Genomic DNA, 27245 nt, shown 5'->3' on the forward strand with positions numbered 1-27245 from the left:
AATTTTATTATATTCCAATAATATCCGATTCGGAAAATGAAATCGAAAATTTTTGAAATTGAAGATTACAAATATAATATAAATGAATGAGGAGAATATAAATAGCATCATCGAAGCTATCGAGGATCTGAAAAACAGAAACATAAATTTATCTTCGGATTTGGACACAGGTAAAATCCGGTCCGAATTTGAGACGATTATCCAAGGGAAACTCGAATATAGGTACACGCTACCATCCGAATATAAGTTTATAAAGAAAATCCAGATTGCCATGTACCAATCACTTGCGTCTGTCAGCGATGATCAAATCGAGGATTTCGTTAAATTATCGATGCTGGTAGAAAAAGTAAGGTCGAGTTTATCAGACGAATATGAATCGAGAAAAATTACCAGCTCGCGCGTCAGGCAGCTAAAAAAGCTGGTCGATGAAAGTAAAATTAGCGTCAAAGATTCTTAAGATTCTTAAAAATTTCTATCAATAAAAAAAAACAAAATTTCAAGAATCTCCGATCTAATTTTTATTATTTTTTTATTTATTTTACTGAAATTGTGCAATTTTCTTGTTTCTGACTACCATTTACCCCAACAAAAACATAAAATTATATAAATTACTCAATTTGACGGGTATTTACCCCAGCAGATTCACGAAATTATATAAATTACACAATTTGTTGGGTATTTACCCCATCAAAAACATAAAATTACACAAATTTCTTAATTTCAAGAATCTCCGATTCTAATTTTTATTATTTGTTTTTATTATTTACCGAAATAATTTATTTATTGAAATTGTGCAATTTTCTTAATTTTGACGGGTATTTACCCCATCAAAAACATAAAATTACATAAATTACTCAATTTGACGGGTATTTACCCCAACAGATTTACGAAATTATATAAATTACTCAATTTGACGGGTATTTACCCCATCAAAATTAAGAAATTTACTAATTTTGAAAAATTTCCTGGTTTTTATTTATTTTTTTGGCCATTTTTCTTTGGCGGAAAGATTACGATCTCACCAGCAAGTTGATACTCAGTGTTTCCTCGCGTATATCAAGCAAATGTCCATTTTGATCCGTCAGTTTGAAATTTATCTTCGATAATAATCGATTGTGACATCGCAGATAAAACGGATTTACTGGCTCTTTTATTATCAAAAAACCCGGAGATGCGCTAGGTGAAAACGAATATAAGATAAATCCCTGCTGTGCCTGCTCTGACACAGACGAATCCACGTTGTAGCTACCTTCAACGACATCCGCGTGAAGATAAATCGCGATGACCTCCGTTATATTGACGATACCCGGCGAGATATGCCGCCCTTGCCCAGCAGGATCATTATTATGTTTGAGAATCGATTCTGATTGTATTTTTTTAGTCCACGCGGCATGTAATTTCGGAAATAAATCATCGATGGTATCAGTGACGGATTTTCTCATTTCATCAACATCATAATCGGGAAATTTGAAATTTGGTAGCGTTTCCTCGGTTAATCCAAATACTCTCATGAATTTTTGTTTTTCTCCTGAATTTCTGATCAACTCGAATTTGCTAATAGGAAGAACATAATCGGCAATTGATATATCATCAATTATCGCCCGAATGAACATACCGTGATAATATTCAACATCATTCGCGAGTTGATTTAAAATCTTCACGCGTTCGATAATTTCGCTACATGAACCTGATTTATTTAAGATGCATTCATGAAAGGATTCCCGCAATAAATTTAATTGTAATTTATGTTCTTGAATAAATTCGTCGAGGGTTCTTCTTATCAAGATACCGTCTATGGGGAATATTGTCCTGTTAATGTTGGTAGCGTCGAAGATTTTCACACCGGGGGGAATTTTAGGAAGAGGCAACCACGAGAGAATTCTTTCGTCCCTAAAAGTAAAAGCGAACATCACCAGGTTAAATTTGTGGTTATTCATGAGGTTGATGGCGCTGTGGATCAGAGGCTTGTGTTTGATATCTCCGTACCATCCTTCGTCGGTGGTAAAATCTGATTTTTTTGGTTCCGGTAGTTCTGGAGGAGCTTCTTCGTGCCAACCTGGAATAATAAAATCAGATTTTTCTGGTTTTGCCAGAGGTGCGATTTCGGGCCAACCTAGAACTGTCCTAATCGATGACTGGTAAATATCGACGACATATGGCGATTTTACTTCGATTATCGATGACAGCGTTGGTTCGTGTGCTAATATTATTATTCCTGGTTCAGCATCGCCGGTTATATTTGATATCCTATATGTAAATTCCTTATCGATTTGCTCAATTTCGTAACTGCCTGTTGGTATGCCAACGACGATCCAATCGGGAGTTCCATCGGGGCGGTTTTTATTGGCAAAAACAAGCGAATTATTCGATGATAATCTACCAAATGATTTCGATCTAACATTGGGCCAGCTGTTATAGACGCGTAACTGTGACAGCGCAATTTCCTTAACGCTAATTGGTATTGGAAAATCGATACTAAATTCTGGCCTGGTTGAGCTTGCCGATATCAGCGTCGTTATCGGTGGTGTCGTGTTTGTCACGATTTGAGTTAGTTCCGACATTATTGATATTCATTTGTTCAATCTCAGAGTAGATATTTACCATCACAGAAAATTCTAGATCGGATATAACACCGTCGTTGAGACTCTCAGAAAGTAGCGATGATAATTTCGAATACGCTTCGTTGACCTGGGATAGTTTACTCGTGTATAGAGACAATTTTTCATTTGTGCATGAGGATATTTTTTTTGCGATAATGTTGAGAACACCAGCGATTGTCGTTGTCGACGAGATTATTATCGTTGCTGCGATCGGCGCGTTTGTTGTCACCGCGGATAAGATTATACCTGCACCGGCAATTATTGCACTTACCGCGTACACAGCAACATCGATGGCAATTAATCTGCGTTGATATTTTTTTATTTTTATCTGATACTCGTCGAGTAGCTTTTTTAACGAATCCTGCCATAAACGCGCCTGATTGTATCGGTAATCCGATGCGGTCATTTATTAGTACCTATGTGAACAATTGTAGTTTATTAGGGTTAACCAACATCATACCATACCGATAAAAATTCGAAAATTACAAAACAATGCACTGATCCTGTGGTGGTTCTATCTGGTGGTTCTAGAACGAATACTGTGTTGCTATTTTCACTTAGCGAAATAATAAAAAATCCAGGGTAAAATTCATGGATTTTTCTATCTTGTCTTAGTTGTACTTTAAATTTTAACCCAGTGATAAAATATATTCGATATATGCCAGTAATTGGCGCGGTGAAGCTAAATGTGTCATTATCGGGTGCCCATAGGTAATTATGTGCCTCTACCACAAATGGTACATGGCAGGGAAGATTTTTTGTTTCTACCTCGGATGGTATATTAATACGCGCTAATATTCCAAGATTCATTGACGATATTTTTGTGTTAATATCGCTAATTTTTGTAGTTGCGTCAAGAACTTTCGCACTTAAATCTCGAATTTCTCCGTCGTATAACGATACATCGACCTTTTGACGCGCCAATTCACGCACCACGTTAATTTCATCGTTAATTTTGATAATATCATCGTTGATTTTTTTTGTTTTCTCGCTGAGATCGTCGTGCGATGTTTTATCGCTTTTCTGACTCATTACGGTTTTTATTTCGGTAATATCGGTGAAAATTTTAGTAATATCTTCGCTGATTTTTCTTACTCTCTCGCTAAGATCATCATGCGATGTTTGATCGGCTTTTTTCTTTGCAAGCTCGTCTGCGGCGGTGGAGATATTATCGACGGATGTTTTTATATCCTCGTCAGTTTTTTTGCTAAATTTGGTTAAGGTATCGTCGAGTTTTTTAAGATCTCTATTTAGCCCGTTTAATCTTTTTGTCAATCTTTCTTGAAGATCATCGTGTAATGCTTTATCAGCCTTCAGAAGCAACGTTGCTGATAACTCGTTGTCTTTTTTTTCCACATCCGCGATGTTAGCCTTCAGGGGTAACTTCGCTATAATATCGGCGATATCAGCGATGGATTTTGATACCGAATCTGACAGGCTAGTAAATTGATTAATGCGATCGTTATATTCGTCTCGCTTGATTATATCAGTTATTTTGACGTTGCTTGTTTGTAATCTTCCTTCGCGGCTCTGAAAAACAGCAACTTCGCCAGGATCTACTTCTGACAGCGATAGAAGATTATTAATATCATCCCTGGTTGCGAATTTTGATAGATCGACGTCAGTCACTTCTGCTTCCTTCTTCCTGTAGATAAATCTACCGTAAATATCAACCATGATATTTATCTACGGCGTATTTAAATACGATCTTGTGATACGGATCGGATGATTTTGAAATTGCGTCGAGGACATCAATTGATTCAGGACCGCATATCGGTGGATCCATTAACGTCTGCGTTGGAAGTGTCGAATACCAAATTGGAATATTTAACTTTGACACGTAATTGACGAATTCTTTTGGTGGAGCTAGTCCATACGAGTCAAAATAAACAACTTCGCGAGGATTAATCGCGTAGGCGACCCAGTGTGTGCCAGGGCCGGTATTTGAATCGAGATTTATTATTCCTGTCTCGGTGGGGTTTGGTTTTTCTGGTAGTTGATCCCGCATAAATACGCCTCTGAAAATTTTTTTTTTTTCTTTGCTTCGCTGAATAAATCTAAATTTGAATAGGGCGTGCTAATCTTAGGCCGGATCCGTACGGGGGGCGTCTTAGATAAAGGCTGCTTCCCTTTTTTTTACCATATCGCCCTCCCATTACTTTGTGTACTAGTTTGTCGCCTACAGCTCCGGCCGCACCTAATCCTATCGCTTTTGCAATTGCCGGAAGAGCCCCGGATAATAATCCAGGAATAGCAGCTAGGAAAGGGAAAATTCCGCCCGTTTTGACCATATCTCTGATGGCACCTATACTAAGATTCACATGAACGCCAGAATTCGCTGATTTGGCTTTGGTGAAACGTTCACGTTGATTTTTAGTTAGCGACAGTTTGTTAGGTCCGCCCTGAATTTGATCGTTTTTCAGGGTTAATTTCACACCGCATCGCTTTGCTGTTGCTGTTTGGAGTTTTTTCATCTGACCCGGGGTCAGAGTTACGCTGACGTGTTCGTATGGCATATTAATAATCGTTTAATCTAAATTTAGAAATCTTAAAAATCTTAAAAATCTTCGATTTTAAAGTTACATTTTCTCGACAGGAGCGTCAATGACTCTCATTCTGCCACTAATTCCCTCCAAGATCATTGTTCTATCGCTGAGAATCACCGCGATTGCTTTATATAAATTATTTCCCGTGCGAATTCTGGCTTTGAAATGGATATCAACAACAGATTGTTTTACCAGATCGAGATGCTCCAGGGAAAAGTAATAGATAGGATAGCGAGTATTAAAATCCAACTGTGATATTTGCAATCCAGTATCGATATTTTGATCACGACCCATGAAACTTAACAAGCGATGATATGCGCGGGCCGTCGAATAATTGGCAAAATCAATCGATATTTCCTCGGATGGTTCTTGTTGGCCATTTACTCTCAGAGACACATTTGTTGCGTGTATACTATCAAATATCATGTGGCTGTACATTTGATGATACCTTCGCGTGTGCAAAAAAGCGATAAAGATATGCCTAGGTGCAGAGGTACCTTGCTGCGATGCAATACGCCAGGTAAAATCACCATCAATATCGGTATTTGTGGAATCTGTTGTTGTTGTCAGCCATGACATGACATTTACCGCCTTGGTTCATAAATGACAATAATTTTTCTTCTTCGATTATTGATGGGGTTATCGCTGGCATCCACAAGGTAAATTTGAGTAATTTTACCTGGCCGCCATTATTCGCGGCATCATTGGCATGTGGCAAATTAGTAGCGGGATCAATAGTACCTTGTCGCCAGATAGCATCATCGCTATTTCCTTTTCTGACAAACGTTACGGTATGTTTCGCTCCGTAGATAATTTTCCTGAAATGCCTACAAAATCCGAATATATGGGATAACGGAATAGCACAAGAGAATCTTCTGCGACCTCCTTCTAGCATAAGTTTTCGCGTGGCAAATCCGAGATTATAATCAGGATTAGTATCAATAATCATATCTTCGATGTCAGCGTCAGCATTATTAGCGTGATTTCTCGGTCTCCTGACGGTATACTGGTTATGATCAGCGTTATTAGAATTATCTTTGGCGAATATCACACTAGGGCCAGCTGATCTAGTAAAATCATCCGAGTATCTAGGTAGGCCTATTATCGTTGTTGCTAAGTCAACATCATTAGTAATTGACTCAATCTCTCTTCCGTCGATCATGTAAGTGGCGTTTTTGAATAATGCCATAATGCCGTTGTTAACAAATCCGACCCTAAAATCTGCTGCATAGGCGGTATTATCCGTTTTAATAACTTCCCCGGTAACTTCAATATACGCCTCAGATGGAAGAAAATATCTTGTTGTATCGTGAACTTGAATTTCCAAGCGATTATTTGTATTTGGTTCAACTGCATCGTACGAGAAATACTGGAAATCACGCACGGATGTGTCTCTACCTACAGGCTCGTCCATGGCGAACACTTCGTTTGACACTTGTGCGAACATTTATTATTAAGAATTATCGTCTAAAACGAAGACCACTACCCGAAATAAAACTTGTATTTGCAACTTCCTGTACTAGATCATTTATTTTTTTATTTGCTGCGTCGTTTATAACTTTACTGACATCAGCGGGCATTTCGCTGGTGCTAGGTAATTTGACAGGCTGCTTTTTTTTGCGCATTAAATTTGATATTATGCTTTTGACAACATGGAAGCCTTTAGTGGCCAAATTACCAATACCAGAAATGACAGTCTCGCCTATCTTTCCTATTGATTTTGATGCGAATTGCTTAGCTGCGGGTCCTATTTTAGGGACTACCCGCGTGACGAAACTTTTAACGATGTCGCCGAGTCCATTGCCGTGGATATATTTGTATACAGGCAATCGAGAGTTAACTATGCGGACCTGTCTAGGTCTGCGTTGATGTTTGTGAACAATCATGTTATTTCAATTATGTTGATTTAATCGATGAGTTCGTCAACGAGTTCTTTGTAAATGTAGGAATCGATGACGCCGCCGCGGAATAATCGCTGACAAATATCTGAGGCCTCGTTGATTATTTCAGAAGAATTGTTTCCGGCTCGCTTTCCTCCTATTAATATTTCAAGGCGAGATACGTCGTTGACAACGCTGTCAGGGCAAACGGTATATCCGCTTCCTGTTTTTGGTTCTGGAGATGAATCACCAAGCAACGATGTTAATATGTCTTTCTCTTCTTCTTCTGGCTTTTCTTCTTCTTCTTTTTGTTTTATTTTTTCCAGAAAATTTTTGTAACCAGGATGATAAGGATCAACTTTTCCCTCCCTTGAAGCAAAATACACAGCGGGAATCCATTCATCTTCGGTATATTTTTCTAAAGATCCAGGACGTAAATATTTACCTCTTTCTTCGAAGCCATATTTGGCGATTTTAATCAGATCTTCTTGATCCTTTAACTTCCGAAGTCCACCTGGGGTAAATTCTGAGGCGGGAAAAGTTCCTACAATATTAAGAATTTTCTCTAATTTCTGATATTGAGTTTTTCGTGATTCCGGAGATGTTTCCTCAACTTTACCCGTTGCAAAATTCAAAAAACTAACAAATCTCGAATCACTATACCTAGCCTGGGGTAGATTATATTTTATCCGATATATTACTTTATACCAATCTTCTCGTTTATCGTATCTATTTGATCCATCGTCCGTTAAATATCTGTGTCTTCTATCGAAACTGCGTCTCGCGAAGTATCCAAGTTCGTCAATATTTTCGTTATCAATATCTCTTAAATCTAAATCTATCTCCGTAAAACCTCCCGGAGTAAAATATTTGCCAATTATATTCTTGAGAGGATCTTTCTTTGATATTTCTCCTTCTTCCTTCTTTTCTTCTTCTTCTTTTTCTTCTTCTTCTTCTTTTTTTAGTTGTTCTTCTTTTTTTAGTTGTTCTTCTTTTTGTGCTTGCGCTTGTGCTTGTTGCTCTTTTTTTTGTTTTTGATCCACCGACTTCTTTAATTCTTCTAGAAGCTTTTCCCGCCTCGCTTGTGTTTGTGCTTGTGCTTGTATTTGCCGCAATTGTTCTTGCCGCGCTTGTGCTTGTGTTTGTGCTTGTGCTTGTCCTTGGCGAATTTGTTCAAGTTGACCTGGCACTGTTCGAGTATGTTCCTCAATATCTTTCACCATGGGAACAATTCCGCGTTTCCTGATATCCGGATCCTTTACGTCACCGTATGCGATTCGCTCGGTTGTTTCGGTAACTGGCTTTAACCATTTCGACGATATCTCGGTAATTCCATATTGCGTATCTTCGTAATCACGAACATTTTTCTTGAATAATTTTTTTGCTGGAATAAGTTTCTTTAGTGTCGCTAATTGTTCTCGCGCTAATCTAGCAGAATGAGGCTCTCTAACTATGCTAGTTTTCGAACTCATATTATTTTCAAGTATATTATTTTAATGCGACGTAAAATTGGCCAAAGCAGCCCCACGTTGCAACAAAAAACAAAAAAATTCCCTAACTTTTATTTTTCCTGTCTCGAACGCTATATTTACTAACACACCGGCGCGACCACCCGATGCACTCGGTCTGAAATGCATGAAAATTAGTTTCCGTAGAAGGCTTTATTTTTGAATTCTGAGGCTTCTACAGAGAAAGTTCGCGTAGGAAGCTTTATTTGGTCTGGAAACTAAGGTCTGTTAAACTTCCCTGCTGCTTCCGCCGTGACAAGGTCATCTGGAAGGCCAGCTATGTACACGTTAGATTCACTTGCTCCTCAACGCGGATTTACTAGAGAAGAATTACAAATAATTCCCGCCGATACTCAATTTCCACCAAAATCACTTAAGTAAAATTCGTCCTAGCTGAGATAATTTTCTAACCCTAGACACGGCTAAATAAACTAAATTTGACCACATTATTCTATCATCGACGATCCAAACTTGACATTCTATAGTTAATCCTTGAGAAGAGCGTATCGTTGTTGCATAACCTAATTTCCACGGAGATTTTTCTGCATTTAGCATGTCATTAACGAAATTAATATCAACATTAACAATATCATTTAGCACCAAATTCGTTTTTTCTCCACAAACAATTACATCAATGTTTTGTTTTCGAGTATCCGCCGGCCTATATCATAACGGTACTTGCAATGTTGGAAATTTCTCACAATGCAACTTAAATAATTTCGCCTGAAGATCATCACGAATTATTTTTCTGCAAGCGACGATTAGATGATCAGGACGCCATAAATCAAGAAAATCGCTCATCGAAGTTTCGCTGATTATTTTTCTCATGACAGCACATTGAATTTCATCTGACTGTAGTCGAATTAATTTCTTGAATTCCGTCAATAATTTATCTGTGGATCTGTAATCGGCGTCAATTTCTTCATAATAATCGACGAAATTTTTGAGCCAATTATGTGGCGATTCACCTTCTATAGGATTTGGTTGGCCATGATCTCCGCACATTATTACTGCGGTATTTTTCTGCGACAGCCATGATAGAAATAATTTCAACCTGGGCAGATTTATTGTGCAAACTTCATCGATGATTATGATTTTATTTATATATTTGTCGCCCATCCTCACAGGATCCCATGTACCACCGTTGTATTTGAAATAACTATGATAGGTGCAAGATTTGACGCCGCGCTGTTCCATCTCCCGTGCTAATCTATGTGTTGGCGTTAGCACGATCATATCCGAATTTGAAAATAATTTTATTGCTCTCGAAGTTTTACCACTGCCGCTAGGCCCGTTCAGATATACAAATTTATGTCTTGAAATTGGATCGCTCACAGAAACCTCCGTAGATATTTCTTCGATATCTCCGTGGTGAAATTCATCACAATCCTCAACATCCGCGTCTTCACAATAATCAAGAATATCTTCATCTTTTTTTCTCCAGGTGCCCCATGGACCATCTTCGGTAAGATATTTTTCTACGAAATGTAGATATTTACCATCGATGTAGAACGAATCTGTCGCTACTCGTACTGCAATATCGGAGAATTTATTTATCATCGAAAGTAAATTGATACTTACATAAGCTAACATTGATGATCTTAAATGCGTATATTGAGGAGATTCTCCATCGAGATAACTAACTACGGTACCTAACTTTGTTCCATCGACGAAAATATTTTCTCTGCCACAAAATACACCTCTCGATGTTGTATCATTGAGAATAAAATCTAATTCCGCATCGTTCATGAATAATCTAGCGTGACGTCGTTTATGATCAACGGAGCCACCTTGAGTAAATTTACCTATTATTTTTCTTCCTATATCTTTGGCGTTATCACAATCTGTCGGTAGCCACACCTCAGTTTGTTTTTTATACGAGATAATTGCCTCGCTGACTGTTAATCATGTCAACATTGCAGAATCTAGCATATATTGCAATAGCGCTATGTGGACCAACGTCGTTGTGAGAAGTGTCTGCCGAACCAAATATAGCAGATTTTATGTAAATTATCTGCAAATTTGAACGATGTGACGCGCACGAATCCCGTCAGGGGAAAACTAGGTAATGGTCCGTTTATCGCAACTCGCGTCATTTCACTGCGGGGATGGCCATATTTAGCAAAATATTCAGCAGCGTCGCCGTATCCTAGAAAACTTCCTGGATAACACGCCGACATATCGATGGATATCATATTCGTAAAATCGTATTTAGTATTCCATAATCCCCCGTGGCCGTATTCAACGCAACTTTGTTGGACATCTTTGAGAAATTCACCTCGTACTGACTTCCATGAATTTCTCTCTCTAGCGGCGTGAGCAGCAACCGACGGAATAGTAAAACAATTTGCTAATAATCGCTCGGGATTTGTTGAGTATTTATACGCTAATTCGCTCATCGAATCATGGAGAGATTTATTTCTATAAATATCACCGCGCGGTAGCACAAATTCATCATATTTATCTTCGCTCGAGAATAACCAAACAGAAATTGGATCTGATTTACTTAATTCGCTAATAAATTTAAATATGTCTGCGGCAAAGAATTTAACCTCGCGTTGTCGTGGAAATATCGTTACCGCGCTCGACCATGCATGAGAATTATGATCAACAATTACTATTGACGATCCGCGAGATTTATACGGGGAATCATATAAAATTTCACCCGACAATGTCTTGACCGCGATGGGAAATTTTAACTTTCTTGATAACGCGGCTACGTCATTTACTGATGCACCATCAACGACGGTCTTTGCCCATGTATTTATCTTCGCTAATCTTAATTCGGCCAACCCCGACCCGCGTTTTGAATTTTTCATATGTTCTATCACGCGCTCGGCAACGCAATTTATTACCGAAGATTTCTTCATCGGAGGTAATTTTTTTATGTCTGGTTTATTCAGCGGATAAATTCCATAAACAACAGCGCTGACCGGATAAACCTTAACGTAGTACGGTCTATCAATACCTAATAATAATCCAGGCCGGCTATTTGCATCAAGAATAACATTTTTTTTCCCCTAATTACAGGATCTCGTTTATCACGAATAATCCATACGCCATTTGGCATTTGTACAATAAACTTTATTCCAAAGATAAATTTCTCATTAGGATGATTTTTCTTGATATAATCAATTATTTTCTTGGCTCGTTCATCCGTCATCGTCTTGTCGATCAAATTTGTTTTCCAAGTTGACCATGACTGAACCGCTCCGTCCTCAAAAAATTCCTTCTTGGCTTGATTAGCTTCAGAAATCTCATATTCAGCCTCATCAAGATCAAATAATTTCATATTATATTTTAGACAAATATCTAAATAATAATGAACCACTGCAAATGGATCCCAGTTGGCTCAGCAAATTATTGTGATAAATCGTGCAAAAAAGAATATTGTGGCGCTCATATGCAGGCAGTTCGCGAGGGAAGTTTAGGACCACAGCGTTGCATGAAATGTCAGGTTGGAACGCGAGGGAAAACTCGATTGTGTCTAAAATGTGGCGGTAAGCGCTATCGAGAACTAAAGGACATTACGATAAAAAATCCATCAATGACGTAATAACCTGCGAAGAAGATTATCTTAATAGATTTCAAACACATTATGATTTAAACAAATAGAATATTATATATGAATCCAATATTCAGGACTCACCCAACAATTGATGGCTACGAAGCATCACAAGATGGTATTGTCAGAAATATCAAGACAGGAAATCACGTTGGTACTATCAGTAATTCTGGCTATCTTCATTTTAGAGTCAACAAGGAGAAAAAAAATTATCTTTCTCATAGATTTATTTACGAGTGTCATAACGGCCTTATCAAAGATAAATTTGTTATTGACCATATTGATGGAAATAAGCTCAATAACGAGCTATCCAATCTTCAGGCGATTACTCCTAGTGAAAATTCCTTGCGGGGTAATACCGGTGGACGCAGAATATCTAAGGCCGTCAAATCAATAAATTTACATACTAATGAGGAAATGATATTTACATCGATGAACGCTGCTGGCAAATATTTTAATATTCACCCAGAATCTATTCGACGAATTGCGGAAAAAATACAAAATTCGGCTTTTTCGTATAAATTCGGCGAGTGGATCGAATTCTCCAATATTCCAGTAATACTTGACGATTAAAAAATACAAAATAAATTTACTTACAAAAAAAAATATTTATTGAAGATATAATATTATAATATGAACGAAGAAAATATCACAAATATGATCGACGCTATCGAAGATTTGAAAAATAAAAATATAAATTGCACGCGGATCTAGATACAGATAAAATTATCTCTGAATACGAAATGCTAGCTCAGAATAAAATCGACCATAGATACGTTTTACCGTCAGAATATAAATTTATAAAGAAAATTCAATCAGCAATGTATCAATCATTGGCATCCGTCAACGAGATACAAATTAAGGATTTCGTTTCGTTATCTACAGCCGTCGAAAAAATCAGATCAGAATTATCTGAAGAATACAAATCAAGGAAAGTCATTAACACTCGCGCCAGGCAACTAAAAAAATTGGTAAATGTGCAATTTTCTTGATTTTGACTACCAAATACCCCCTCAAAAATAAGAAAAAATCAATATTTTTTTCACAAAATACAACAAAAATACACAAATTTCTTCATTTTGAGTACCAAATACCCCAGAAAAATCAAGAAATTCTTCACTTTGCTAAATTATTTTTATTTTTTTACAAATTAATTTTATTTACTAAAATAGTATTTTCACTGAAATTTTATTTTTTTCACAAAATACAACGAAATTGTACAATTTTCTTGATTTTGACTACCAAATACCCCCTCAAAAATAAGAAAAAATCAATTTTTTTTCACAAAATACAACAAAAATATACAAATTTCTTCATTTTGAGGGGGTAGTTGGTAGTCAAAATCAAGAAATTCTTCATATTGCTAAATTATTTTATTTCTTTTTATTTACTAAAATAATATTTTCACTGAAATTTATTTTTTTTCACTGAAATACAACAAAATTGTACAATTTTCTTCGTTTTGACTACCAAATACCCCTCAAAAATAAGAAATTGTACAAATTTCTTCGATTTTGACTACCAAATACCCCCTCAAAAATAAGAAAAATACACAATTTTCTTGATTTTGACTACCAAATACCCCAGAAATTCTTCACTCTGCTAAATTATTTTTATTTATTTTTATTTTTTTACTGAAAATATTATTTTTCACTGAAATACGACAAAATTGTACAAATTTCTTGATTTTGAGTACCAAATACCCCCTCAAAAACAAGAAAAAATCAACAATTATTTTGCAAAATACAAGAAAAATGTACAAATTTCTTCGTTTTGAGGGGGTATTTGGTAGTCAAAGTCAAGAAATTCTTCACTTTGCTAAATTAATTTTATTTTTATTTTATTTTAATTTTTTGCTAAAATAATATTTTCACTGAAATTTTATTTTTTTTGGTGCTAAAATGCAACGAAATTGTACAAATTTCTTGATTTTGACTACCAAATGCCCTCTCAAAAATAAGAAAATTGTACAAATTTCTTCGATTTTGACTACCAAATACCCCCTCAAAAATAAGAAAAATACACAATTTTCTTCGATTTTGACCTTGAGAATTAAAAAAAATCAAATTTATTTGTTTTTTCCGTATTTTATCTATCTTTTTTGTGTTATTTTTTCCGGTAGACAGGCTACGATTTAACTAACAAATTGATACTTAGTGTTTCCCCGCGAATGTCAAGTAAACGTCCGTGCTGATCTGTTAACTTGAAATTAATTCTCGACAATAATCGATTATGACATCGCAGGTAAAACAAATTGACGGGTTCTTTTATAATCAGGTATCCGGGAGGAACATCAGGCGAAAACGAATATAAGACAAATCCTTGTTGTGCTCGCTCCGACACATCTGCGTCAACGTTATAACTACCGTCGATAATATCCGCGTGAAGATTAACCGCGACAACATTATTTATATTCACGATTCCTGGTGAAATATGCCTTCCTTGTCCATCCGGATCATTGTTGTGCTTGAGTATGGACGCCGGCGGTAATTTTTTTCTCCATGCGTCATGTAATCGCGAAAATAATTCATCAACGGCGTCAGTGACGGATTTTTTCATAATTGATGGGTCATAATAACCGGGAAATTTAAAATTTGGTAGTGTATCTCCGGTCAATCCTTATGCGTCCATGAATGCAATTTTCTCGACTTGTTTTTCAGCAATAATTTCCCCTGATTCTGTAATTTTAATTCTCCTATAAAACATTATAATCTGAAGTAGCCTTTTTTGAATATAATCCATGTCATGTGCGAGTTGATTTATTGACTCTATTCGTGCAATAATTTTGTCACATAAAGAACTTGATGTATTAAAAATACATTCCTGAAAATATTTTCGTAAATTTTCCAATTCTAGCTCATAATCTTTCTTAATATCGACAAATAAATCATAAAAATCAGTTATTTCGTAAAAAAGATTTCCAATTTCAAACAATACTGCGTCCTTAGCAGCAACGGAATAACTTGGGACTATTGACACATCATCCAATGCGGATATTAAAATTTTATAATCGGATCTAATTTCATGATAATTTTTCTTATCAGTGATATAATCAGACTTTTTAGGTTCTGGTAGAGCTGGCGGCAACGGCGGCATATTTTCAGGCCAACCTAGCACGGATCTGATCGAAGATTTATATACGTCGACGATATATGGTGATTTTAATTCAATCGTCGAAGTTAGCGTTGGTTCGTGTAGGGATATTTTTATGCCAGGTTCTTTATCGCCGGTTACATTTACTATCTTGAAAATGAATTCCTTATTTATTTGTTCGATCTCATAGCTACCTGTTGGTAATCCAACGGTGATCCAGTCCGGAGTACCGTCGGTTTTATTTTTGTTAGCGAAAACTAGCATGTTATTCGATGATAATCCGCCGAATGATTCTGATCTGATATTGGGCCAACTATAATAGACACGCAACTGTGATAACGCAATTTCGTTGATTGGTATTGGTATTGGAAAATTAATACTAAATTCCGGCTTAGTCGAGTTTGCCGATATCATTGTTGTTGTTGGCGGCGTTGTATTTGTCACAATCTGAGATAACTCCGACATTATTAATATCGACAATCTTTAACATTAATGAAAATTCATAATCGGATATAATTCCGTCATTGAGACTTTCAGAAAGCAACGATGGTAATTTTGAATACGCGATCGTTGATGTATTTAGTTTATTCACGTACGAGGTTAATTTCGCATTTGCGCACGAAGATATTTTCTTTGCAATAATACTAGCAACGCCAGCTATCGTTGTCGATGCAGAAACAGCAATAGTTACGACGACAGGAGCCATCATTGTTACCGCGGACAATATTATTCCAACGCTGGCGATAACTGCGCTTGTTGTATACACAGCCACGTCGATAGCGACCAATCTGCGTTGATATTTTTTTACCTTTGCCGCGTATGTATCCACGGATAATTTCAGTGAATCTTGCCATGAGCGCGCCTGATTATATCTGTAGTCGCTCATTATTAATTTCACGTCCAACTAAATGATGAAGGTATTTCAGCGATAAATTCCGCGCACCACCAATATTCGATTGACGTCGTTACGACCCTCTCTGGTGGTTCTAAGTCAAGTTCTTCTTCGAAGTCTTTTTCTAGCGGAATATTTAAGAATCCGAGATATCTATCGCTGGTGTGACGCCATTTGTATTTTTTAGATATTATTCTAAATCTCACCTTGGATAACACGTATATTTGATATAGACCCGTAATTGGCGCTTTGTACGTAAAAGTATTATTTTCTGGCGTCCATGTTGCTAATCCAGACATTGTTGTGAATGTTAAATTTATAAATTGACTCGGCGTGGCTTTTGGCGGAAATTTAATAAACCTCGTCTTAGTTATAATTCCAGGAATTAACGCGTTGATTCCGCTGAATAAATCAGCGGTGGTTTTAATTTCAGCTATTTTTGTATTAATGTCGGCAATTTTCGTATTTATCTCCGCGGCTGCGTTATCAACTCGATTAATAGCCGCTCTAGTTGCTGAATTTGCTTCGGTGGCTACCTGGTTAATCTGTCTGATGGATTCATTAATATTTTTTATAGCATCGGCGGTGTTTTTCACGACCTCAGCTGCATCTTTATTAACTTTTTGGGATCGTTCATTAATTTCATTAATTTCTTCTTGAATTTTCACAAATTCACCCACGTGAGCGCTATATTCAACTCGCTTGATTATATCAGTTATTTTAACATTACTAGTTCTTAATTTCCCATGTTGATCCTGAAAAATAACAACGTCGTCCGGATCTATTCCTGCTATCGATAGTAAATTATTAAGATCGTCTTTAGTTGCATATTTGGATAAATCAACGTCGATGCCAGTCGGAATTTTTTTTATTCTATAGAGCGATCTTCCATAAATATCAACCATATTTATTAGACGTATATTTAAGTAATGTTTCTCGATATGGATCGACTGCGCGTGAAATTGCATCAAGAAAGTTAATTGATTCTGGCCCTCATATTGGTGGATCTGTCAATGTTTGTGTTGGCAACGTCGAATAATAAACCGGAACGTTTAACTTTGATGTGTATTTGAGAAATTCCTTCGGCGGCGCTAATCCGTACGAGTCAAAATAAATAACCTCATGCGGATTTATCGCGTAGGCGACCCAATGTGTTCCTGGGCCGGTATTTGAGTCGAGATTTATTATTCCGGTTTCGTTAATATTTGGTTTGTCAGGAAGTTGATCTCGCATAAATACACCTCTGAAGAATTTTATTTTTCTACGAGCTGCCTCACTAGATAGATCTAAATTTGACATCGGAATCATCGCGCTAATCTCAGGCCGCTTCCGTATTTCGGTCGTCCCAGGCGAGCGCCGCTTCCTCGTTTGAGAAGCGCCCCTAACAATGCCCCAGCTGGAATCTGGCCCCTGCCTGCTGCCTCCAATGCTCCCCGAGGTATCCTTGACATTGAGCTCGCCAATAATTGGGGCATCTTTGGAGCTATGTCCGCTAATAATTCCGACAGATTGCCGCATTTTTTTTTACCTTGTTGCCTCAATCCACCACCGAGAGGTTTGCCTCTCATCATCTGTGAGGCCGCGATAAAACGAGCCATATTCGGATTTATAAATCCACCCCTTTTTTTACCATATTGCCCTCCTGTTATTAAATCCATCAATTTACTACCTGCGCGTTCCGCCACCCCTCCTAGTAAACGTTTACCGAGGCCCGGTAGTATGTTTTTAGCTAAGCCGACGAGAGAACCCAAAAATCCACCAATTTTAATCATATCTCTGATGGCGCCAGGGCTAAGATTAATATGAACGCCTGAATGTACCGATTTGGCCTTCCATGTTGAGTCTTAGTTAACGATAATTTATTTGGTCCACCGTGAATTTGATTGTTTTTTAACGTCAATTTCACGCCGTATTTTTTCGCCATCGACGATTGGAGTTTTTTTACTTGACCCGGAGTCAAGGTCACACTAACATGATCGTATGGCATTCTATATTGATTCGTTGATCTAAATTTGGATTACATTTTCTCTACTGGTGCGTCAATGACTCTCATTCGACGGCTAACGCCTTCTAGAATCATCGTCCTGTCGCTGAGTATCACCGCGATAGCTCTATGGTTGACTCCACCTGTATTAATTCTAGCCTTGAAGTGTATATCGACGACGGATTGTTTTACCAAATCAAGATGCTCCAATGAAAAATAATAGATCGGGTAAAGTGTGTTGAAATCTTACTGTGATATTTGTAATCCTGTATCGATATTTTGATCTCGTCCCATGTAACTCAATAAGCGATGATATGCGCGAGCTGTGGACTTATTACCAAAATTGACCGATATTTCCTCAGATGGCTCTTGTTGTCCATTTATTCTCAGTGATATATTTGTTGCAGCAACCTGATCAAATATCATATGGCTGCGTTTCTGATGATATCTGTTATTATTTTGAAAGGCAATAAAAATATGTCTTGGTGCAGAGACGCCCTGCTGGGATGCAATACGCCAAGTAAATTCGCCGTTAATATTGGTAATGATAGAATCAGTTGTCGTCGTTAGCCATGACATAATTGATTTACCGCCTTGTTCCATGAATGATAGTAATTTTTGATCTTCGAATATTGATGGTGATATCGCTGGCATCCAGAGAGTAAATCTATCCAATATTACTTTACCGTTATTACCGGCGGATAAATCACCGGCGTCATCAGCGGGTCCCTCTCGCCAGATAGCGTCATTGCTGTTATCTTTTCTAGTGAAAACGATTGTGTGTTTCGCTCCAAAAATTACTTTTCTAAAATGTTTACAAAATCCAAATATATGTGATAATGGAATTGCGCAGGAGAATTTTATACGGTGTACTGTCAACATAGATACTCGCGTGGCGAATCCTAGATTATAATTGGCGTTGACGTTTGTAAGTACCGGCTCAACGGCGGCGTCATTGGCACCACCGGCAGCGGTTTTAGGTTGTCTGTGAACGAAATTAATATGTTCAGGAAAATTACTATTATCCTTGGCAAACATCATACTGGGGCCGGCCGATCTGGTAAAATCGTCTGAATACCTAGCTAGGCCAATAATTGTCGTCGCAATATCAATATCAGTATTAATTGTCTCAATCTCTTTTCCATCGATCATATATTTGACACCGCTGAATAACGCCATAATGCCATTATTGACAAATCCAACTTTGAAATCATCTGCGTAGAGAGTATTGTCCATCTTTATAATTTCTCCAGTAAATTCAACAAAAGCCTCAGATGGAAGAAAATATCTTGTTGTGTCATGAACCTGAATTTCAATACGACCTGCTGCATTTGGTGTTACCGTGTCGTACGAATAATATTGATAATCACGCACAGAAGTGTCCTTACTTACGGGTTCGTCCATGTCGAATGCTTCGTTAGATGCCCGTGCAAACATTATTATAAAGATTATCTTCTAAAACGAAGACCACTTCACGATATAAAACTCGTATTTGCTAATTCTTGACGCGCTATTTGATTTGTTAATTGTTCCTGACACGCTATTTCTTTACCAACTTCCTGATTTACTAATTCCGCTAATTTCTGATTTGCCGCGCCGTTTATTATTTTACTGATATTACTAGGCATTACATCTGTGCTAGGCAATTTGACCGGCTCGGGTGGCGGTTTTCTCTTTCCTCGACCTGCTAAATTTAATATTCTACTTTTGAAAAATCAAAGCCTTTACTAGCTAAATCGCCAACCTTAGAGACAATTGTTTCGCCAATTTTTCCTATGGCTTTCATTGCGAGTTGTTTAGCGACGGGTCCAATTTTAGGAATAACCCTCGTGACGAAACTCGTAACGACGTCGCCTATTCCGTTGCCGTGAACGTATTTATATACTGGCAATCGAGAATTCTCTACGCGAACCTGAGCTGGCCTACGTTGATATTTGTGAACTATCATTATCTATTTACTATGATCTAATCGATTAGTTCGTCAATGAGATTTCTGTACATGTGCACGTCCATGATACCGCCGCGAAATAATCGCTGACAAATATCTGAAGCTTCATTGATTATTTCACGCGAATTATTTCCGGCTCGTTTTCCTCCGATAAGTACCTCTATTCGAGATAGATCGTTGATGACGCTATCAGGGCAGACTGTGTTATAGCCGCTGCCGAAAGCGGTAGGCGATTGTACTGGAGAGACAAATTCTTCTTCGACTTCAGGTTGTTGTTTTAATTTATTTACTTCTTCGATAAAACTTATATAATCTGGATCATCTAGATTGACTTTCGTATTTTTATGAGCAAAATATAAATAAGTTGGCCATTTATCTTCACTGACTTTATCAACGTATATTGGTTATAAATATCTACTTCTCTGATCATAATCATATGCAGCAATTTCAGCTACTTTAGATCTGTTTTTTAGTGTTTTAATACTTCCTTCGTTAAACATAACCGAGGGAAATTCACTTGACATTCTTTCCCGTTGTTGAAGAATTTTTTTTGCATTACTTAATTCAACAAGAAATTTCTTATATTCCTTATTCTTTAGATTAATTGACGTTCTTTTACTGGCAAATTATACCGTGGGAATCCAATCTACGAGATTGAGTCCTTCAGCGAAAGATTTATCTTTTATGTATTTTTTTCTATCTTTGTAACTGTCCATGGCAATATTAATTAATTTATCTCTATCGTCAAATTCAATAAGTGCCTCTTCGGTAAATAATTCATGTGGTAAAGGTGCTGATTTCTGTAAAGGTCCCACTCGTTGAGCGATTTCCTCCTTAGCTATATTATACCCTCGCATAAATGCGATATAATTACCACTTTCTTTATTTATCCTGGAAATATTTAATCTCGCCTTGTACATCCAATCGGCGAATTTTTGACGTGTAGCAACGTCAATATCGGTAGATAAAAGTCTACTTTTGTCTCCGAAAGATCTATAAGCAAAATACCCAAATTCTTCATAATCTTGTTCAGTATTGAGTGGACGCTGACTCATTGTGGTTAATCCGTATTGACTAAATTTTCTATCGTATCTTTCAGGTTGTTGTTCAAGTTGTTGTGGTGCAGGTGGTTGCTGTGGTACGGGTCGAGTTTGTTCCTCAATACGTTTTAGCACAGGAAGAATTTCGCGCTTTCTCACCTCAGGATCTTTAACATCACCGAGTAACACTTGTTCGTTCTTTTCAGTAACGGGCCTGAATAATTCCGTAGATAATTCACTAAATCCCCATGTCGCATCCTCGACTGCTCGAATTTTTCTCTTGAGAGATTCTCTCACAGGAATATACGTCTTTAACACAGCTAATTTTTTTCGTGCTAATCTAGCAGAATGTGGCTCTCCGACGCTCATTATTATTTATGTACAAGTGATTTTAATTTATGACAATATTTTAATTTTTACACTTCTCTGTTTCAAAAACAATTTGCCCGCGCGCAGATGTTTTTCATATACATGTCATAGTCACGATGGTCTGTTAATGACGAAAATAAGCCCTCGAAGCAGCCCTTAAAAGTAAAAATAAAGGTCTCCATGAAATTATTTCCCGTAGAAGCTTTTATTTTTGACGAAGAACCTGGTCTGTGAATCTCTTCTGCTTTGTTTCAAAAACAATTTGTCTCCGCGCAGATGTTTTTCATGTATATGTCATATGCACGATGGTCTGCTAATGACGAAAATAACACCTCGTAGCAGCCCTTAAAAGTGAAAATAAAGGCTTCCTACGAAATTATCTCTGTAGAAGTGTTTATTTTCGTTGGAAAACCTGGTCTGTGATTCTCTTCTGCTGCTACAAGATAGCTGTTTTGTACACATGATTTTTCATCTTTTGCAGGTAAAATAGCCAATATTTGGCCAAAATCAACTATATTATGTTTACATAACTTATTTTGTTGCATGCATTCCAATCTAGGAGGTAACAGCACATACATAAAGGCATCAGGTAACACAAGTCTATATCTATCATAGCTATAGTTATCAAAAGTCCCCATCCAAAGCCAACTTGTGCTATTTTCTGAAGATTTCATACATTTTATTCTTAAAGAACTTTCAATATTTGACCAAAACTGTTCAGCACACATTTGTTTTCCTACATCAAACTAGTATAGTTCATAAATGCCACCCACATGTATGCGTTTCTATGGATACACTGTGAGGCTATTCTTTCCTTTAGGTATCACGGTACCAATTGTTTTTCCATTTACCTCAATGCTAATGTTTTGTGAAATATATATACTTTCTGTCCTATTTGGGCATGCATGTCACACACTGTCATATAGAACAATGCTCGATTGTCAATTTGACAATGACATAACCAGGTACTCCATTGCATTTAAGAGATATAACTCTACTGGAACTAGACAGGGGTAAGAGTTATCTAGTCACAACAAGCACATTTTCAGCCATGTGTACGATATTTTAAAAAATATGATCTAGATAGAAATTAACACAAACTCACATGTTGCCAAGACTCTCAACTTTTTTTTAAAAGCCAAACAGGAAGTACAACTCTTACATAATGCACCAATCACAGCTAGTGTTGTTCTTTAATTCTGAATAGGTTGGGTCGGGAATCTGGGCACTTTTTCACATCCGGGCATTTTCAGTGCATAGTTACAACCGCCGAGGTGAAAACGACCGGCATTGTTCTAGTGACTTTAGGAACGTGTGGGTGACATTTTTACAACATTTTAAAATATGCCTAAGATTTGCAATTATTGTTATAAACGCAGTGTGGATAAATGTACATAGGTTGAAAAATACGCAACTTTGAGTACTTATTAATCACGGTTTAATAGGACAAATAAAGAATAATATTTCTGGAAAAATATAAATTAATGAGAACTTTCAAAAAATAATTAGGATCACAAGTAATACCGACTGAAAATTTCTGTAAGATAGTTGCATATATCAGGCCAAGTCACTTCAGGCCATTTTGTTGGGTTATTTACCCAAATATTTGCTGGAAATTTAAAAAAGACAATCATTAATTTCCACAACTTTTAAGTTTCTGTAAATATCGTGCATTAGCACGCTATCCAGCGTCTCTTTGTAAACGTAAGACATTGCAAAAATGGCCAACTGATCTTATGAACGTTGCATTTATATTCATTTTATAAATGAAAAGTGTACAATACACGAACTATATATAACAAACAGCCTTCAAACTGCCTTGACACTAATTGGCATATATTGTCGTTTACACATGTACATGACACGTACCACAGGAGTCTGACGTTTTATCAATCAAGTACGGTAAATCTCTGACAACATGAAATCACCTTATCGGTAATATATTCTCCTTTCCTATTGTTTTTTCCCTTTCTTCTCTCAATCATTTTCGTCATCATCATAATAAATAGTATATCTCTCATATATGTATCATATTTTCTTCTCCACTATTATTTTCTGTTATGAAAAAAACATCAGTACAAATAACAGATAATCCTACCTGGTGGCAACCTCTAGAAAATCAATTAAAAAAAATGGATTCTAACAGAACGGGTTTGTGACCGTAATGGTCAAAATAAAGGTTAATTCGGTGGATTGGATTCATGACGTGATCGTCCGAAAGTTATGCGTACGTCACTATTTTGAATGTATATGTGTAGTTTTTCAGTCTTCTTGCGATTCTGAAGCGATAAAAGACGCGTGAGAAACGTCGAATAGCGCGGAGGGTTGTGGTCATGCTTGCACTCCTTGTGTTCATTTATATTACCGATAAGGTGATTTCATGTTGTCAGAGATTTCGCCGTACTTTGTTGATAAAACGTCAGACTCCTGGCACGTACACACCACTATCACCCTTATCAACCTAAAATATATTACGTCTTTAACAATATTCAACAGACACATTCGTGGTTTTATATCCTGCTTTTACAGAAGACTATGCAGCACTTCTGAACAGAGAACAGAAATAATAAACAAAATACAGGTAAACTAAAATGGTTTGCATATCGAACATAACTAACGCTACTGTACTGTTACTAAGCAATTGTTTTCACCTCCGCAATATGGCGGAAAGTAGGTCGCTATACTTGTGACGTCATGCTGACCCAACCAATGTTCCCTACACATTAAGCTCCGCCCACCTGGACTTGCGCAATTGGTACCGTTATACCATCTAGCACCAGACAAGCATGATTGCCGAGTTCCATTTAATGTAACGTATCGAATTAACTTTCAGGATATATGGCTGGCTCTGAATACACCCAGACCGGAAACGGACCAAATAATCTTTGCCTTCCAGAAGATCCAACATGGGCTAAATATGAAGACGGAACCGTTGATAGTGATCACAGAGGTCACGTATATGGTACAGAATATGAGATAGGCCATGTGGGTCAGTTTACCCCTTTCTCGTCTGCAATTGCAGAGAGAGATGTTCCATGTGCTGCTTGCCGAACCAGTCGTTCTTCTTCTATTATGATCCCAGGGAGAACAAATTGCTACTCAGGATGGACGCTTGAATATTCGGGTTACCTTGTCTCACAGTCTTACGGTCATGCTGCATCAACAGAGTACGTATGTTTGGACGGCCATCCGGAATCTGTTGAAGGTGGGGAAACCAACCTGAATGGTCACGTGATATACCTAGTGGATGTCATATGCGGCGCATTGCGATGTCCACCATACGTCAACGGACGAGAACTCGCATGTGTAGTCTGTTCTAAATAGAATATAACTGTTAAATGTTATCTCCCTTACACAGGTCAATAGTTGATGATCGCATAAGGTTTTGTTAGGGTTTTATATAGTCATTTAATGATTCCATTGGACACAAGTTAACTAACTCAATTAGGTCTAACTCAAAATATAACCTGCTCCAAAGATGACGTTAATATTTACTACAACTTTAGTGTATCTGAAAAGAATGTAAAAAATATTTATCCGAGACATACAAGTTCAATAATATAATGAAGTAATAAGAGCCGTTATACATTTTTTTTAACAAAGTGCTGTGCTCACGCATGAATCTAGAAGTTTCGTTTAATACTGTGTGACGACATTGGTACCAAACGTCAATACTTTACTACTATAACTGTGGTCAGCATGGCCCAGTATGTAGCACTGAATTGTTCCAATCGGAAATATCCTGTCTCACCTGTAAGTATATTTTCAAAATAATGCTTAATCTTATTTGAAAGATTGTCTTTTATGATTTCAGTTATATTGTTTCAATGAACTGAGGTAAATGATTTTTCACCTACTGATGATTTAAAAATAAAGGTTAAAAAATTTTCCCACCAACTGTGGGGCTGTTAATTGCTTCCCAATCAACTGTCCAGATTTGAAACTGATTTGTTCTGACCAATGTTATACCGTTTTCCTATTCAAATTTTCTTCATTTTGTCAGTCTCTAATTGCTAGAATACAGTCTAAGGATAGCATAAGTAATTACATAGGTATGACTATTTTGTGCCTGTAAATATATTGTCAAATTAATACTTAATCTGATTTGAAAGATGATATTTTATTATTTCTGTTATATTGTTTCAACGAACTGAGGTAAATGATTTTTCGCCAACTGATGATTTAAAAAGAAAGGTCGAAAAAAAATTCCCAGCAATTGTGGGGCTGTTAATTGCTTCCCAATCAGCTGTCCAGATTTGAAACAACTGATTTGTTCTGACCAGTGTTATACCGTTTTCCAATTCAAATGTTCTTCATTTTGTCAGTCTCTAATTGTTAGAATACAGTCTAATGATAGCTTAAGTAATTACTTGGGTATGACTGTTTTGTGCCTTTCATTATTAGGTACCACAATGTAATAGTTGTGTGTTTTATGTATGATTGCTGTGGTATATACTTATTACTGTTTTTAAAATTATTAACATTTTCTTTACTACTTTATAATTGAAGAAGAACGAGTGCTTCGGCACTTCTAATCACCGACAGCACAAGGTAATCATCAGGAATCAGAGTGAAAAAATATTGCTAAAATTGTTCCACAGGAAGAAATATTAGGTTCAGCAGGGTATTATCGACAGAAGAGTGTCCTATTTCTTTACATCTGATACGATTCTAAACTGAAATAGACAAAATTTCTTAGATCGGTATGCCAAAAGGAGAAATGGCAGCTGCCATTATGCCCCGTCAATGATATACGAATGAAGTATTGTGCCGGCATACCGACATAAGATATTGTGTCTTATACATTTTTGGCCGAAATGAGTTTCAGAAGAAACGAAATAAAAAGAAACCCCATAGATATGTTTCGATAGATTTATTTCTTTTGGACCTAAATTTCTTCTTGCCAGCTACTTTTGCAATACAAATGACAAACAACAATATATACAACATGCAGATATGTTAAATAAATAAAACGCATGTACATATGTAACAGATCACAGAAGGCGTCCATATGAAAATTTGGATAAGAATATGAGAATTTGGTAGTAAAATGCTTGTTAGCAAAATGCATGTACAAAGGCCATATTGAAAATAAAGATATCAGGAAATGATGGTTCATACAGTTTAAATATAGTAAATTAAAATTTACTTTTAAGGTCCTTACTATGTCTGTATCAGCATGCTGAATTAATTCAAATTAGATGTAATTTTAATTCCTTGAGCAGGCTGTATCAGACTGGTGGAAGCCGTTTCACATTTAAAAGAAAGCTTACTTTACAATGTTGTATGTACTCTTAGTATTGTTGCCAAATTGCGATATCTGAAATTATGCTTTCTTTGAATGTGACCAGATTATTGAAAATTAGGTGTTTTCTTGTGAAGTATATTATGTATTTTGGCTGCAGTATTGCTTAAGGTAATGATATTAAAATATAAATATTTGCTTTTCTTACCAGGTAATCATATGAGCTATTAAAAGTCTCAAAGTCCAAGCATTGTGTCTTGTACTGTTATTTTTTCTCCATTTTGTCAGAATTAATGTTTGATACAGAAATGCTAAATAAGAGGGCAATACTTTAAGTGTGGCATAATAAAGCTTTTTTAGATCAATAACCTAGTATTAATGGACAAATAACGGTTGAGATATTGTCGTAGATATGTGTTAACATTTACTTGAGATAGAGTCAATATCCACGCCAATAAATTCCACACATTACTCATAGGGTATTTCAGTGCCTTCAATGGTGAAATTGACATTTTTCAGCATTTTGACAAGAATAATGCTTGGAATTTATCGCGATTCGCTTGTATACTACTGGC

The 27245-nt window shown here is 36.7% G+C and overlaps 1 protein-coding gene across 1 annotated transcript in view; it reads left to right on the forward strand.

The window, feature by feature from the left end:
- LOC149798330 (uncharacterized) overlaps positions 1–26917 on the forward strand; it is a 42133-nt gene extending 15216 nt beyond the window's left edge. Inside the window, exon 3 of the mRNA XM_089963471.1 lies at positions 24259–26917. Coding sequence (XP_089819597.1) covers positions 24259–24749 — 491 coding nt within the window. The 3' untranslated portion in view covers positions 24750–26917. The remainder of the gene's footprint in view (positions 1–24258) is intronic.
- The last annotated feature ends 328 nt before the right edge of the window (positions 26918–27245 follow it).

This window comes from Sinohyriopsis cumingii, chromosome 6 (genome assembly GCF_028554795.1).
Source record: "Sinohyriopsis cumingii isolate HCF-2022 chromosome 6, ASM2855479v2, whole genome shotgun sequence".
Taxonomy (NCBI): Eukaryota; Metazoa; Mollusca; class Bivalvia; order Unionida; family Unionidae; genus Sinohyriopsis; species Sinohyriopsis cumingii.